This window comes from Giraffa tippelskirchi, chromosome 5 (assembly GCF_054371585.1).
Source record: "Giraffa tippelskirchi isolate mGirTip1 chromosome 5, T2T-mGirTip1v1.2.pri, whole genome shotgun sequence".
In the NCBI taxonomy this organism is placed as follows: Eukaryota; Metazoa; Chordata; class Mammalia; order Artiodactyla; family Giraffidae; genus Giraffa; species Giraffa tippelskirchi.
The window spans coordinates 42,100,459-42,115,893 of record NC_137279.1 but is presented as its reverse complement, the minus strand read 5'-3'; the positions used below and the strand labels follow the sequence as shown (position 1 = coordinate 42,115,893).

General features: G+C 37.6%; 1 protein-coding gene across 19 annotated transcripts in view; it reads right to left on the bottom strand.

The window, feature by feature from the left end:
• Window positions 1-15,435, bottom strand: part of NME7 (NME/NM23 family member 7) — a 230,966-nt gene that overhangs the window by 192,495 nt on the left and 23,036 nt on the right. For 7 of the 19 annotated variants that reach the window (XM_081489613.1, XM_081489606.1, XM_081489612.1 and 4 more), the window contains one exon: window positions 6,579-6,617. The exons of 10 other annotated variants lie outside the window; for them this stretch is intronic. Coding sequence is in view for 4 of the 9 variants with exons in the window: in XM_081489606.1 (XP_081345732.1) it covers window positions 6,579-6,617 (39 nt within the window). In the remaining 5 variants the exon portion in view is untranslated. Of the gene's footprint in view, window positions 1-6,578; window positions 6,618-15,087; window positions 15,228-15,435 lie in introns of all 19 variants that reach the window. 2 more of the 19 variants (XM_081489619.1, XM_081489615.1) reach the window with 2 other exon arrangements.

The following is a 15,435-nucleotide window of genomic DNA, read 5'->3' as shown; positions in this document are numbered from 1 at the left end:
AGGGACAACAAAGACTTCCGTTTCTGTCAGAAATACCATCATGCAGAATATTTAAAAATTATGCTCTAGCACAGAGAGACTTTTCCTTAAAGACGCCAAATCATTCTCCTTCTTCTGAACACTTCAAATATAACTTTTACATAATAAAAGTTTTATTGTTTATACACAATAAAGCATTCAAGCACACTGTGTTCCAGCTTTGTAAATAACCACCAAGGTGTCATCAAACTTTTCAAATGTTATAAGCAGATATCCACATAATGAGGTTCAGAACACGTGCATGCTTGCTCAGTCACTCATTTGTGTCCACTTCTGTGACCCCACGGGTTGTATGTAGCCCGCCAGGCTCCTCTGTCCATGGTATTTCCCAGGCAAGAATACTGGAGTAGGTTGCCATTTCCTTCTCCAGGAGATCTTCCCAACCTAGGGATCAAACCTGAGTTTGTAAAAATCAGTGTAAACAATTATGTATCAGATATATGATACAAAAAAGATCGGGAAAATTAACATTAAAAGTTTAAGATTTATTTTTCTTCTACTCCTTTGTATTTTACATAAAAACTTCTATTAAAAGCTTAAAAAAAATTTATATAAAAAGTACCAAAAAATAAATTTCCTATAAAAATCTTCATTTAAAAGATTTAAAAATATTTTAAAATATTTTACATTGTAGAACTTTTAGTGAGCAGACAATTGGATACAGCATTTTTTATTTTATCTTAAACTTACCCTCCTCTCCCCTTATAAAACAGAAAGATAGACTGGAGTTGGGAGAGGAATGTTTTGAAGCAAAATGCATTCTTAAGTAGCAGTGGAACACAGAAAAAGTGGAAGAGGACAAATCCCCAACACAAAAGCATTACAGAAAGAGGTAGGAACGAGCCTAAAACCATGCTTTCAGAACTAAAAAAAAAAGGAAAATCATTCAGATTTTTATAAGAAAAAGCTATTAGTGTTATACAGGGCTCAGTACAAAGCTGAGTCATATGTGGGAGTTTCTATATATTGTATTAAAACTTGGATTTGACTTTCAGTTAATGTAAGCATTAGCCACAATAAAAACAAGTGGTGTGTTTAGAGTATGGTCCTGGAGTTAAACAATCTACAACTAACTAGATCCTACCTTCAACATGCTCAGTCTCCAAATAAAGTTAATGTGAGCGCATTTGTGAAAGGGTCTGCTACACAACTGAAAAGGTCTTTTGTTAGAGCCAAACAGCACCGGCTAATGTTCAACAGCAAACAAAACAATGAATTTTTTATACTGTCAATAAATCAGAATGATTAAAGATCAGAAGCAAATTGGCAAAATTAAAGATGAGAATTTCAGAATGAAACAATCACTTTTTGATCTCAGAGCATTACCAACATCTATAATTCTTAGAAGATTTAAAATTACAGCTTAGATTTTAGGAGAAATTGACACAGGGTTCTGCAAGTGAGCGTTCACTTGAAGGGCTATATGAGAGTGTGTTCAATCTCATGTCTGCAGTTCAAACAGTGTATTTCAGTATTCTTTGGAGTTAATAAAATGCTTACAAATGTCAAAGTGACTTGCTTCAACATATTTATATCTTTCTTTACATGACAAACATAGACAGTGTATTAAAAAGCAGAGACATCACTTTGCTCACAAAGTTCCATATAATCAAAGCTATGATTTCTCCAGTCATCATGTACAAATGTGAGAGTTGGACCATAAAGAAAACTGAGCACCGAATTGATGCTTTTGAAGTGTGGTGTTGGAGAAGACTCTTGAGAGTCCCTTGGACTGCAAGGAGATCAAACCAGCCAATTCTAAAGGAAATCAACCCTGAATATTCATTGGAAGAAATGATGCTGAAGTTGAAGTGCCAATACTTTGGCCACCTGATATGAAGAGACAATTCATTGGAAAAGACCCTGAGGCTGGGAAAGACTGAAGGCAGGAGGAAAAGGGAGCAACAGAGAATGAGATGGTTGGATGGCATCACCGACTCAGTGGACCCAATGAGTTTGAGCAAATTCCTGGAGATATTGAAGGACAAAGAACCCTGGCATGCTGCAGTCCATGGGGTCACAAAGAGGCAGACACAACTTAGCAACTAAACAACAAATACAAATTTACCACTATTTCAGGATAGGTCTCACTACTTACATGCTGAAAAGGATAAGGCAAGGCCACTACACCTTATTTGTCATCTGATTTCCATCTATCAATTCATGTGTTCAACAGATTGAGCACTTAACACCCTCTGTATACTATGCAGGTACTTAGATATGACCTGACAATGATGATTAAGAAACAAACATTGACCTTGCCTTCATAGACCTTATTATCTAGCAGAGAATACCCAATCAGTCACACAAATACTTTTTTTGACAAAAAAGAAGAAAAAGAATCTATTGTGTTACTCTTATTTATTTCTAAGAACTTAGAACTCCTGGCTCTAAATTCACTATTCTACTACATTACAACAACTCAGTTAAGTAGGTCATTTAATTTTTCTCTCATCTTACTCAAAACCCATTTTACACTGTTTATATAACTACTCATCAGAATGTGCTGTAAAGCACTTTACAACTTTTATTTTTAATTTCCCTTTGATGGTATGCATTTTTTAAATGTTGAAAAACCTTAGATTATTTTTCTAAACTTATTTTGTAACACCTTCTAAAAAAGGAAAATGTCATTTAAAAATGCACCATATGAAAATTCCTGTCTATTCAAATGACATTCTGGAATGAATCATCTCCCAGTGCAGTCATTTTTTTTAAAACAGTAGGATTAAACCATGTACATGCTGATTACTTAGGTAAGTTTCTTTCATTAATTTTGAAAATATTTTTCCTTCTCTCAATTCCTTTTGAAAAAATAGGTTATCAACAGTAGAAATAATAATGTTCTTTTATAAAACAGGTAAAATTTAAAAACCAAATATATGTTGATTAAAGTATGGTAACGAATGAACTTATATAAATGCTGGAAGAAAGGACAGGATTAACATAGATGAGTTAGCCACATTCTGGCCCTTGGTATTACCTGAACGTTTTCCACCACCAAATTCAGGGATTTGAGCATTCTCTTCACTGCCCATATTCTTGTGTACTTACAGTTAGCTATGTCCTCATTATCAGGCTTTCCAGTGCAAAAGTACTTTCACATATTCCTAACCCACCATCCTCTCTTTCTTTCAGTTCATTCGTTATCCATTGCAGATTCCTTGATTTGTCATTTCAATCACACTCCTAACAGTTCTTTTCATCGCACCATTTGGCCAACTCAACTCTAGATGAAATTAACTACTGTGCTTTCTTTGTGCTTGCCTTGGAGTTTACAGCTTTGTAACGTATTACTACATTTAGGGCTGTGATCCATTTTGAGTTAACTTTTGTGAAGGATATAAGCTTTGTGTCTAGTCATTCATTTTGAGTGGTATGTATATATCAAAGAGTGAGTGAGCATGCAGGCCGCCTTCCTAAAAATTAGTCTTAATCAATGATAATATAAACATTTTCACATTGCATCAAACATACATTACTGAGTAGAATATAAAATTCACATAATTTATAAGATTAAAATAGGTGATTTTAAGGAAATTTCAACCAATGTTGGAATTCTAGGTGATGTGACATTTGAAAGGCCACTAAGCCTTTGGAGGGGCTTGCCTAGTGGCTCAGTGGTAAAGAACCATCCTCTCAAGTAGGAGGTGTGGTTCAATCCCTGTGTCGGGAAGATCCCCTGAAGAAAATGGCAACCCACTCCAGTATCCTTGCCTGGAGAATCCCATGCACAGAGGAGCCTGGCGAGCTACAGGCCATGGGGTCGCAAAGAGTCAGACAGGACTTAGTGACTAAACAATAACTACATGCCTTTGGAAAATCAAATTACACTTCTCTCAGTCATTGCTTGTAGGAAGGCTCAGCCCTAAATGGATCATGTGAAACTAACAATCTTTTCCATGCATATGTGCTTTTAAAAATCCCTTAGTTCAAGAGTAAGTTTATTAAGCTGGCCTCATACACTTCAGTACTGGTGGTGGTGGTGGCTTAGTCACTAACTTGTGTCCGACTCTTACACCCCATGGACTATAGCCCACCAGGCTCTTCTGTCCATGGGATTCACAAGGCAGGAATACTGGAGTGGGTTGCCATTTCCTTCTCCAGGGGATCTTTCCCAGCCAAGAATCGAACCCAGGTCTCCTGCATTGCAGGCAAATTCTTTACTGACTGAGCCACAAGGGAATCCCACACTTCAATATTACTGGTCAGAAAAAAACATTCCAGAAATATTGCCATTTGCAACAATATGGATGGACCTATTATACTAAGTGAAGTAAGTTAAACAAAGACAAATATTATGATATCACTAATCTGTGGAATCTAAAAAATAATACAAATGTATGTATTTACAAAACAGAAACATAGAGACAAAGAAAACAAATGATTACCAAATGGGAAAGTGGGGGAGGGATAAATGAGAAGTAGATTAACAGATATACATGACTATATATAAAACAGATAAACAACAAGGATTTCCTATGTAACACAGGAAATAATACTCAGTATCTTGTAATAACCTATAATGGAAAATAATCTGAAAAATATATATATGTACGCATTCTTGGCTGTACACCTAAAACTAACACAGTATTGTTATTGTAAATCTATTATACTTCAATTTAAAAAAAGCAACATTCCATTTCTGATGATGCTATAGCAGTCAATCAACAAACACTGACTGGATAGGGCACTGCCAGTATTGCTCAGTGCAGTGCTGTCGCTCCTCGTTCAGCTGCTCAGTCATCTCCGACTCTTTGCGAACTCATGGACTGTAGTGCACCAGGCTTCCCTGTCCTTCACCATCTCCTGGAGTTTGCTCAAACTCACGTCCATTGAGTTGGTGATGCCATTCAACCACCTCATCCTCTGTCGTCCCCTTCTCCTCCTGCTTTCAATCTTTCCCAGCATCAGAGCCTTTTTCAATGAGTCAGCTCTTCACATCAGGTGGCCAAAGTATTGGAGCTTCAACTTCAGCATCAGTCCTTCCAATGAATATTCAGGGTTGATTTCCTTTAGGATGGACTGATTTTACCTTCTTGTAGCCCAAGGGACTCTGAAGAGTATTCTCTAACACTCTTGCTGGTAGCCTACAGCAAATGATGTGGCTCTGAGCTGTGTTGCTTGAAAAGAAAATCCAGAAAACGGTAGAGCTTTCTTTCGGGGTCAGATGGAGAACACTTCAGGATAGCTAAGAACATGGGCTCTAGATTCAGATAGACTCTAGGGGTTGGTGACACAGACAAGATAAACCTCTCTGAGCCTCAGGTTCACTCCCCACAACATGGGAATAGTAACAGTACTTTTCTTAGAGAGTAGTTGTGTGGATTAGATGACTTAGTGCATATAAAGCCCTAGCATTTCTGTTACTTAGGTCTTGGCACCCCACTCCAGTACTCTTGCCTGGAAAATCCCATGAACGGAGGAGCCTGGTAGGCTGCAGTCTATGGGGTCGCGAAGAGTCAGACACGACTGAGTGACTTCACTTTCAATTTTCACTTTCATGCACTGGAGAAGGAAATGGCAACCCACTCCATTGTTCTTGCCTGCAGAATCCCAGGGACAGCGGAGCCTGGTGGGCTGCCGTCTATGGGGTCAGACAGAGTCAGACACGACTGAAGCGACTTAGCAGCAGCAGCAGCAGCAGGTCTTATAGCAGTGATGGTGGCTTGTTGGGACAACTGTGAATTGCGAGCTACACTGCACACAAGTGTTTCTTCACTGGCCTTTCTCTGATTCAACAAGGGGCTCTTTGAATTAGTGACATTGCAGCCTGCACAGGAGCAAATCCTAGTAAATAGTTTTTTAAAGGTCTTTGCAGAAGGAAAAAAAAAAATCAGTGGGAAGGAAGAAGTTTCTGACACAGAGAAAACTATGAATGTGACTAAAATTTTATTATGAAAAGAACAGCTACTGAACATATATAGCTATTTCTGCAATAAGTTAATTTTTTATAAAGGGCATGTAGCAAATCAGAGTCAGTACAAATTTTTGCCCTTTAAGGAGCTCAGACAAAGTTATGGCTCTGTCTTTATCAATACTAAATCGAGTACCAATTTTCTTCTTAAATTTTATGATGTCATCTGTTACATGTTAATCATTGGTATTATAACTCAAACTTCTCAAAGGAAAGGTACCACTGGAAAAAAATCACAAATTACATGAATCAACACAAAATTACTGCCGCAATTTGTAGATGTAAAAACATAAACTATGTGCCTTGGTTTGGCATGGAAACGCTGAGATGTTATGGAAAATAATAAGAAAATATTCACATTCTATAGCTAATATAATAAAGTCATTATAGACATTATACTTACTAGCAAACTGTATGTTCAAAGGAGCAGGTATCATATCTTACCATTGAACTACTCTAAGATTCAAAGTTAACTATGTGCTCAGTTACCAAGACCAAGAAGTAATCTAAGGAGCTATGTGAATGTTTATGAACTAGGAGTAAAATCTGAAGAATCTCCCTTCAATTCCACAAAAGCAGAGATGCTCTATATTTTACTTAAAAGAGAGAAATAGGTACTTACAAGAAAGCATGCCAGTCCGAGGCTTCTCTGGCATCTAAACTAAACCACAGAAAATTATTTTCAAATAAATTATCTAAATCTTCATTTAATAGCTCAACAGTGAAATAAAATGTCTACTTAAGGCAACTTTTCACATAATTTTTTATTCCTGATAGCAATAAGCCTGGGACAAAGCCAGGCTTTCTTTCATTTGAAAATGAAAATCATACTCATTATCTGATCCCACATCAATTATAAATTCAGAAGAAACAAAATAAAATATTAATATGGATGGAAATGTACCTCCCCCATACACAAGCACTTGGGTTTACAAGTTCGAGGGTACATGTGTATTTATGTGCATGTTAAGTGAAGATGAATATTTCTGAATAATACATGATAATAGTACAAAATTATCTTTATTGCTTTTTATAAATAAACTACAAGGTTTCTGAAGAGCAGTTCTGATTAGAAATTCCTCCGCTGTGGTAGAGTTCCTTAACAAGTATGTTATTCTTCCAGGGACCCCTTTCTTTATTCTCATAAGGCCTCAAGGGATACTGGAAAAATAAGGTATCAGCCCAGTACATACCAATACAAATGTCACCACCTTTAAACACTTAAAATGCTTACAAAGAAGAAAAGGAAGGAAGGAAGATGGTGTCATTATTGTATTTTATTTTTTAGGGTACCAACAATATCGTTATCTTGCATAAATCAGGGGAATCCACTGTTTACATTTGATTACTTGCACTTATGACTCTTTTAGTGTTCTCTAAACTGTCACTATTTTAATTAATCTTTACAGATTTTATTTACCTTTCACATCAGTTAGAACCAAATACTGAGTCAAGCAGATTGGGGTGGGGGTGGGGAAGGGAGATAAACTAACAGTACATTAGGCACAGGTAATACACTCTCTATGTTAATCCTCACCGCGAACCTGTTATGCAGGTACCCCTCAAACTTTGACCCATGAAAACAGACATTTAGAGAGGTTAATTGCCAGAGGTTATACAGATCAAACTGCTAGTCAGAGCCAGTGCTGGAATTCAAAGGTTTGTCTGATGCCAAAAAATCGATGCTTATTTCCAGATATTGAAAGCACTGAATCAAGATATATAACAAAATCAGGAGTTCTGGATCAGCCAGAACAGCAGTAGAGATGGGAGGCAGTGAGGAAGGTAGTCTGTCTACAAGGCACATCTGAACACAAAAGCAGGCTGCAATAATAAATCAGAGGAGATGACTACAATGAAAACTGTTTGGCCTCAATCCAAGGAAAAACAGGAGCCATTCCAGAGTTATAGAAGGACACTGTCAAGGTTACTGAGGCCTTCTCAAATGTTTCTGGCAGTTGCATTTAAGATGTGTTATAAGAGATCATGGAAAAGGAGTTACTCGAGGTCAACACAAGACTCCTAGGGAATGAAAATCAGTTCATGGAATAGAAAAACACAGATAGAAGAGAAAATACTGCAGTGGCAACAATGATAGGATGTAGTGGTGTGGATTCAGAGACACAGAAGATGTTTGTCTGGAAATGTCTTTATTTCACCTCCACTATTTTGAAGGGTATCTTTGCTAGTTTTACAATTTGATGGTGGAGAACTAACAGTTATTCAGGAATGCATCTTGAAGAACAATACTTTGGAGTCTTCTATCCCAAAACAGTAACTGAGGGGAAGACTATCCCAAGTAACTTCAGTTACTCAAAGAAATGAATCTTTTAAAACATAATGATATTATATACCAAGCATCTACTATATGTCTGAACCACAGTACTGTACAACTAGTTTCTGAAATTGTGAAAGATGAGATTGTTAAATGGCTGCTACTTACATATTTTACAATTACAGAACTGCAAAGGGCCACTGTTAAGAGAGAAATACTAATTGAGAGTCATCAAAGAACAAAATAGTATATTGGGCACAGAGAATAGGAGTGGAAAATGTTTACAAAGTTGAATAAATAAGACCGTTGAATGAGTTTAGAGTCTAAATAAGAAATGCACAGTTATTAAAGTTATTTTTTAAAAATCATAGAAAGTATATGTAATTTAGGAAAAATTACTTATTATTATATAATATAATTTTTTCCATATGTTTAAAATCCCATTATACTAGTGGCTTTCAAATTTTTGACTAGTACAGTAATAACTTCAGATTATGACCCAATACACACATTTAATACATGTAAATATGTTACTGATATATGTCACAGAGTAATATTTATCCTTACTATACACTGTGTACTAAGATATTTTTCTTTTCATTTTATTTAACTTTTATTTTATATTGGAGTATGGTTCATTAACAATGCTGTGTTAGTTCTGGGTGTACAGCAAAGTGATTCAGTTATACATATATGAATAGCCATTCTTTATCAGCTTACTAAGCTATTGTTTTATTCCAGTCTTTTTTTTTTAACACATCAATGGAGCCCCACTAAACCGATTTTATAACTTAACAAATATAGCCAAAAATCTTTGAAAAACACTGTATTACCTCCCATGCTCCCTTCACATCCTCTCCTTTGCTCTCAGGCTCACCACCCTCAAAAAGACAAAAAAATAGTTTTCCTTACAGAAACCAAGCAATATATCAGTCATTAAAATAAATGTGCTGAATTGAAAAGAGACTACCAAGGGGAAACAATCATGTCTTCATAGTGGCTACTGACCCATCCATGCACAGACAGAGTAGTAGCTCAAAATGAAGAGGAAATCACAACTTCGTGGTTCAGTGAGGTTATAAGTAAACAACCTATGATGCTATGGGATCTGGGCTGCGTGGCACAAATAGTCAAACTGCTTAAAATACTCATAGAAGGATGAAGCAAAAAAGAAGCAGTTTCTGAAATCAATCATCTGAAACAGAGTCCAGTGAAAGAGCTATATAACACTTCACTAGGTCCAAACAATTATATTCTAGCTAACAAGAATTACCACATCTGCAGAACTAGTTTAATAGCTAAAGAAAAGAAAGAAAGTCACTCAGTCGTGTCTGACTCTCTGCAACCCTATGGACTGTAGCCCACCAGGCTTCTCTGTCCATAGGATTTTCCAGGCAAGAATATTGGAGTGGGTTGCCACTTCCTTCTCCAGGGGATCTTCCCAATGCAGGGATCCAACTTGGGTCTCCTGCATTACAGGCAGACTCTTTACCATCTGAGCCGCCAGGGAAACCCCTTAAAAGCTAAACACCAAATTTAAAATGTGCATTATTTAAATATTTATTTGTACAAATTATTTGAATCTATGGATCATAAGTCAATGCCACTTAGTAGTTTTATCTCTTCCAGAAAGCAATAAAGTACTTGGCAATTTTTTTTTTGTTAATATATCAAATTTGCTGCAACTTTTGTTAGCATAGTTCTCATTACATTTTCTCACTTGCCCAAGAATTGAGAGCAAACTTTTGCAGCTTCCCTCATTTCCTATGGCATCTCACAATTCAGCCATGGTCCATAAATCAATACAACTTTAACAAAACATTCTCATTACTATTTTAAACAATACTTTAGTCAGCTGTAAGGAACTAGGAAATTTTGGCTAAAGTTTTAAAACACTAGTTCTCTTCTTAAATGGACAGCAGTAAGTACCCTCTGTTGCATTTTGGTTTATTACTAACAGAAGCACAAGGTATTAAGAGGTGGCAAGAATACACAGAAGAACTGTACAAAAAAGATCTTCATGACCCAGATAATCAGGATGGTGTGATCACTCACCGAAAGCCAGATATCCGGGAATGTGAAGTCAAGTGGGTCTTAGGAAGCATCACTACAAACAAAGCTAGTGGAGGTGATGGAATTCCAGTTAAGCTATTTCAAATCCTGAAAGATCATGCTGTGAAAGTGCTGCACTCAATATGCCAGCAAATTCGGAAAACTCAGCAGTGGCCACAGGACTGGAAAAAGGTCAGTTTTCATTCCAATCCCAAAGAAAGGCAATGCCAAAGAATACTCAAACTACCACACAATTGCACTCATCTCACACACTAGCAAAGTAATGCTCAAAATTGTCTAAGCCAGGCTTCAACAGTACATGAACCATGAACTTGCAGATGTGCAAGCTGCGTTTAGAAAAGGCAGAGAAACCAGAGATCAAACTGCCAACATCTGCTGGATCATCAAAAAGGCAAAAGAGTTACAGAAAAACATTTATTTCTGCTTTATTGACTAAGCCAAAGCCTTTGACTCTGTGGATCACAGAAAACTATGGAAAATTCTTAAAGAGATGGGAATACGAGACCACCCGACTTGCCTCCTGAGAAATGTGTATGCAGGTCAAGAAGCAACAGTTAGAACCAGACATGGAACAACAGACTGGTTCCAAATCGAGAAAGGAGTACATCAAGGCTATATATTGTCATCCTGCTCATTTAACTTATATACAGAGTAAATCATGAGAAATGCTAAGCTGGATGAAGCACAAGCCAGAATCAAGACTGCCGGGAGAAATATCAATAACCTCAGATATTCAGATGACATCACCTTTATGGCAGAAAGTGAAGAAGAACTAAAGAGCCTCTTGATGAAAGTGAAAAAGGAGAGTGAAAATGATGGCTCAAAACTCAACATTCAGAAAACTAAGATTATGGCATCTAGTCCAATCAGTTCAGTTCAGTCGCCCAGTTGTGTTCGACTCTTTGCGACCCCATGAACCGCAGCACACCAAGCCTCCCTGTCCATCACCAACTCTTGAAGTCCACCCAAACCCATGTCCATTGAGTCGGTGATGCCATCCAACCATCTCATCCTCTGTCGTCCCCTTCTCCTCCTGCCCTCAATCTTTCCCAGCATCAGGATCTTTACAAATGAGTTAGCTCTTCGCATCAGGTGGCCAAAGTATTGGAGTTTCAGCTTCAACATCAGTCCTTCCAATGAACACCCAGGTCTGATCTCCTTTAGGATGGACTGGTTTGATTTTCTTGCAGTCCAAGGGACTCTCAAGAGTCTTCTCCAACACCACAGTTCAAAAGCATCAATTCTTTGGCGCTCAGCTTTCTTTATAGTCCAACTCTCACATCCATACAGGACCACTGGAAAAACCATGGCCTTGACTAGATGGACCTTTGTTGGCAAAGTAATGTCTCTGCTTTTCAATATGCTGTCTAAGTTGGTCATAAACTTCCTTCCAAGGAGTAAGCGTCTTTTAATTTCATGGCTTCAATCACTATCTGCAGTGATTTTGGAGCCCAGAAAAATAAACTCAGCCACTGTTTCCACTGTTTCCCCATCTATTTCCCATGAAGTGATGGGACCAGATGCCATGATCTTAGTTTTCTGAATGTTGAGCTTTAAGCCAACGTTTTCACTCTCCTCTCTCACTTTCATCAAGAGGCTCTTTAGTTCTTCTTCACTTTCTGCCATAAGGGTGGTGTCATCTGCATATCTGAGTTTATTGGTATTTCTCCCAGCAATCTTGATTCCAGCTTGTGCTTCATCCAGCCCAGTGTTTCTCATGATGTACTCTGCATATAAGTTAAATAAGCAGGGTGACAATATACAGCCTTGACATATTCTTTTTCCTATTTGGAACCAGTCTGTTGTTCCATTTCCAGTTCTAACTCTTGCTTCTTGACCTACATCCAGACTTGCTTCTTGACCTACATCCAGACTTCTCAAGAGACAGGTCAGGTGGTCTGGTATTTCCATCTCTTGAAGAATTTTCCATAGTTTTTTGTGATCCACACAGTCAAAGGCTTTGGCATAGTCAATAAAGCAGAAATAGATGTTTTTCTGGAACTCTTTTGCTTTTTTGATGATCCAGCAGATGTTGGCAGTTTGATCTATGGTTTCCCTGCCTTTTCTAAAACCAGCTTGAACATCTGGAAGTTCACAGTTCATGTATTGCTGAAGCTTGGCTTGGAGAATTTCAAGCTTTACTTTACTAGCGTGTGTGATGACTGCAATTGTGCGGTAGTTTGAGCATTCTTTGGCATTGCCTTTCTTAGGGATTGGAATGAAAACTGACCTTTTCCCAGTCCTGTGGCCACTGCTGAGTTTTCTAAATTTGCTGGCATATCGAGTGCAGCACTTTCACAGCATCATCTTTCAGGATTTAAAATAGCTCAACTGGAATTCCATCACCTCCACTAGCTTTGTTCGTAGTGATGCTTCCTAAGATCCACTTGACTTCACATTCCAGGATGTCTGGCCCTAGGTCAGTGATCACACCAGCGTGATTATCTGGGTTGCGAAGATCTTTTTTGTACAGTTCTTCTGTGTATTCTTGCCACCTCTTCTTAATATCTTCTGCCTCTGTTAGGTCCCTATCATTTCTGTCCTTTATTCAGCCCATCTTTACATGAAATGTTCCCTTGGTATCTCTAATGTTCTTGAAGAGATCTTTCCCATTCTATTGTTTTCCTCTATTTCTTTGCATTGATCCCTGAGGAAGGCTTTCTTATCTCTCCTTGCTATTCTTTGGAACTCTGCATTCAAATGGGTATATCTTTCCTTTTCTCCTTATCTAGTCCCATCACTTCATGGCAAATAGATAGGAAAACAATGGAAACAGTGACAGACTTTATTTTCTTGGGCTCCAAAATCACTGCAGATGGTGACTGCAGCCATGAAATTAAAAGACGCTTGCTCCTTGGAAGAAAAGCTATGACCAACCTAGACAACATATTAAAAAGCAGAGACATTACTTTGCCAATAAAGGTTTGTCTAGTCAAAGCCATGGTTTTTCCCAGTAGTCATGTATGGATGTGAGAGTTGGACTATAAAGAAAGCTAAGTGCCGAAGAATTGATGCTTTTGAACTGTGGTGTTGGAGAAGACTCTTGAGAGTCCCTTGGACCTCAAGGAGATCCAACCAGTCCATCCTAAAAGAAATCAGTCCTGAATATTCATTGGAAGGACTGATGCTGAAGCTGAAACTCCAATACTTTGGAAACCTGATCAAAGAACTAACTCATTGGAAAAGATCCTGATGCTGGGAAGGATTGAAGATGGCAGGAGAAAGGGATGACAGAGGATAAGATAGTTGGATGGCATCACCGACTCAATGGTCATGAGTCTGAGTAAACTCTGGGAGTTGGTGATGGACAGGTAGGCCTGACGTGCTTCAGTCCGTGGGATTGCAAAGAGTCGGACATGACTGAGCAACTGAACTGAAGTGAACTGAATTACTTAATATAAGGAAATGTTTCAGATCTAAGAAATGTAAAACTGTTTACACCTTTTGCCTTACTCTAGTCCTTCTACCTTCAACCTCTTTTCTACTCTTCCAAATTTCAAAGCTTTTAATTTTGACACAAACTAAACTGTCTTTAACTGAATCCTCTCTTTGTTGACTGAAATCTCTTTTTTACAAAAAAGAGAGACTAAGATCTGTCTCACAAAGATTTGCCAAATTAAACCCCACCCACTCAGGAAAATGGTGAGCCTTTTAATTTGCTTTGCTCTGTAGTTACCAATGATCTACAGAGTTGTAATTTCCTCTTCCTTTTAAGGAACCTCGCAACCATCCATGCAAAGACGGATCAACAGCCAAGGACAAACTGTTATCTGAGTGGGGGAAGAATCGGGAAACTAGTTCTTACCCATCATCACATCCCAGAAAGAAGTGGCTGGCTCCTTTTGGATAATGAATATAGATAAGTACAGGCAGACTCTAAAATCTTAAGTAAATAATTGGCCCATTTAGTTTTTCTGGGACCAAAAAAGGATCACACTTTAAATTCTAAAGGTGAACTAATTCAGTTTCTGAATGCTGAAATACGCCCTTAAAATTCTCTGCAGACCTGGTTCAATGGGAGGCACCATGTATCTTTTTATTTATGGTACTTTCCTTCAAAACCTTCACATATATTCTTTTCAAAACACAATTCAAATTCCACCTGCTTGGCAAAAATCTCCATGAGCCTCCCAAATGAAAGACATTTTTCAATACTCTGAAATCCCCTTGCATTTTATCTGACCCTTTGAAACATATTTACAGTTGTCTACATACACAGTTTATCTATCTACTATAATGTAAATCCCTGAGGACAAAAGGAGGGTACCATTCATCTTTATATCCCCCAAAGTACATATCCCAGGGCCTTTTACAAGTTGGCATTCAATCAATAATTGGTCAATACTTCAATCTTGGGCTAATACAAGAACCAGTTCCTACTGAAACTGTTTATACAATACCTAGCACAACACAACCTGGGCAGGTTTTTTTATATGACCATTTTATCTGTTGCTGTTAAGATTACAAAAAAAAATTGTATTGTATTTCTATATCTTACTACTTTACTTCTACTTTTAATAAACTTTACCCTGCATATCTACTAATTGCTTGTCACTAATATATTTACAAGTTTTTAAATGTACATCAGCCAAATCATATATATATATTTTTTTGTACTCAAATAAACATGGGTTTAATTAGTCACTATATAAACAAAACAGTAATTTCTAAACACCTACAAGGCCTATGCCTCTCAGTGGCCACTAAGATAAACAAACTCAGCCCCTTACAAACACCAGTGATTGGGAGAGGGGAAGAAGAGACATACCACCAGATACTGTACCTAATTCCTCCTGTCTGATTACTGTTAAGAAGTTCAACATCAGATTTTCTGTTTTTAATAACAAAACAAAAGGCCGATAAAAATACGTTGATAGTGTAGGTTCCTTTCATACAGATGATCTTCAGCAGGTTCTGTACAGACTGAATTGATAGGGAGATAGAATAAGCACCCTTCTAGACTCAGTCCTAGGTTCTAGGTGGGAGAAGGGGGGATATACAGAGGTCAAAATAACAATCCTCATAATCAGGTGCTTTGCAATTATCCTAAATGCGCAAATAAAAACCAGTACACATGAAAAAAAAAAAAAACCTAGAAAAGTACACAAATAATTCAGAGATAAGCCATGTG